At 44.0% G+C, this 1,061-nt stretch overlaps 1 protein-coding gene across 1 annotated transcript; it reads right to left on the bottom strand.

The window, feature by feature from the left end:
* Positions 1-701: 701 nt before the first annotated feature.
* On the bottom strand, positions 702-931 carry SARC_17015 (hypothetical protein; the record flags this gene model as incomplete). Its single annotated transcript, XM_014288881.1, has 1 exon — positions 702-931. A coding segment is annotated over one exon (230 nt), but the record flags the coding sequence as incomplete, so codon positions are not given.
* Between the last annotated feature and the right edge of the window lie 130 nt (positions 932-1,061).

Raw genomic sequence — 1,061 nt, 5'->3', positions numbered from 1 at the left:
GTGTGTGTGTGTGTGTGTAAACAGCAGTTCACGAATGATGTCGCATATATAAAACAGCGACATACACTTTGTCCCAAATACACATGATAGACACTGATGATTGGTGACTATACCTTGTAGATCTTCGGAAAACACTGGTGCTTATATATCCAACATCGAGACACACACTGATTCATATACACACAACAGCTGCCCATGCTTTATAAGTATACCTTCTATGTCTTCGACACACCAGGACATATATGCACAAACAACAGAAACTCACACACTGATCCTTGTATATCCACCAGATGCATATGCCATAGAGCATACCTTCAACCGGTTTGGAGGCGGAGCTCTCAGCAGCGGAAGAGGCGCTAACAAATCTCGACGTCATTGCCGAGGCCATAGGTTTGAACATTTGCGCGGCCTGAATTGGGTCATGGGATAGACACACTCTGTATTACTCTCAAAAAGGATTGTTTTACGCCAAAAATACTACAACTCGCATATAGTGAACGCATACCAACCGTTGGATGACGCCACCCCGAATAGATGCGCGAGAAGTTGTTTGCACTTTGAAGTGTAGTCCACCTTTTGTGGGGCACATGCACGACGTTCGTATCTGACAGGCGCACTACACATATGGTTAAACGTGCTGTTTGTGCCTGCCTTAGACTTCCTACCGAGCCTGGCATACTGCTACCGATACAGGCTAGGAGTTATGTGCACTCTACAGTATAGTACAGTATACTACGGGTCAAGGACACGAAGGGTGAGTCTGATAGGTCAACTTCGCATACACGTATCTTACACATGTTGTTCTTGCTTACCTTAGTGAATTCCTCGATTTCCATATCCCTGTCCCATTCAGTTTTTTGAACACACTTCGACATATACTCTGCCCGCACACTTTCCACAAACATGTTCCGCACCACACCGGGTGGCTTGCCTGTCGTTGATTGGTTTGAGAAATATGAGCTATTGTGATTACTTGTCTATTACTGTTACAAAAATGTCATGTGCAAATACATACATATATGTGTGTCTGATATGAATTTAGAACACAGAAACCGACACGA

This window comes from Sphaeroforma arctica (assembly GCF_001186125.1).
Source record: "Sphaeroforma arctica JP610 unplaced genomic scaffold supercont1.9538, whole genome shotgun sequence".
In the NCBI taxonomy this organism is placed as follows: Eukaryota; class Ichthyosporea; order Ichthyophonida; genus Sphaeroforma; species Sphaeroforma arctica.
This window is presented reverse-complemented; position numbering and strand designations above follow the sequence as displayed.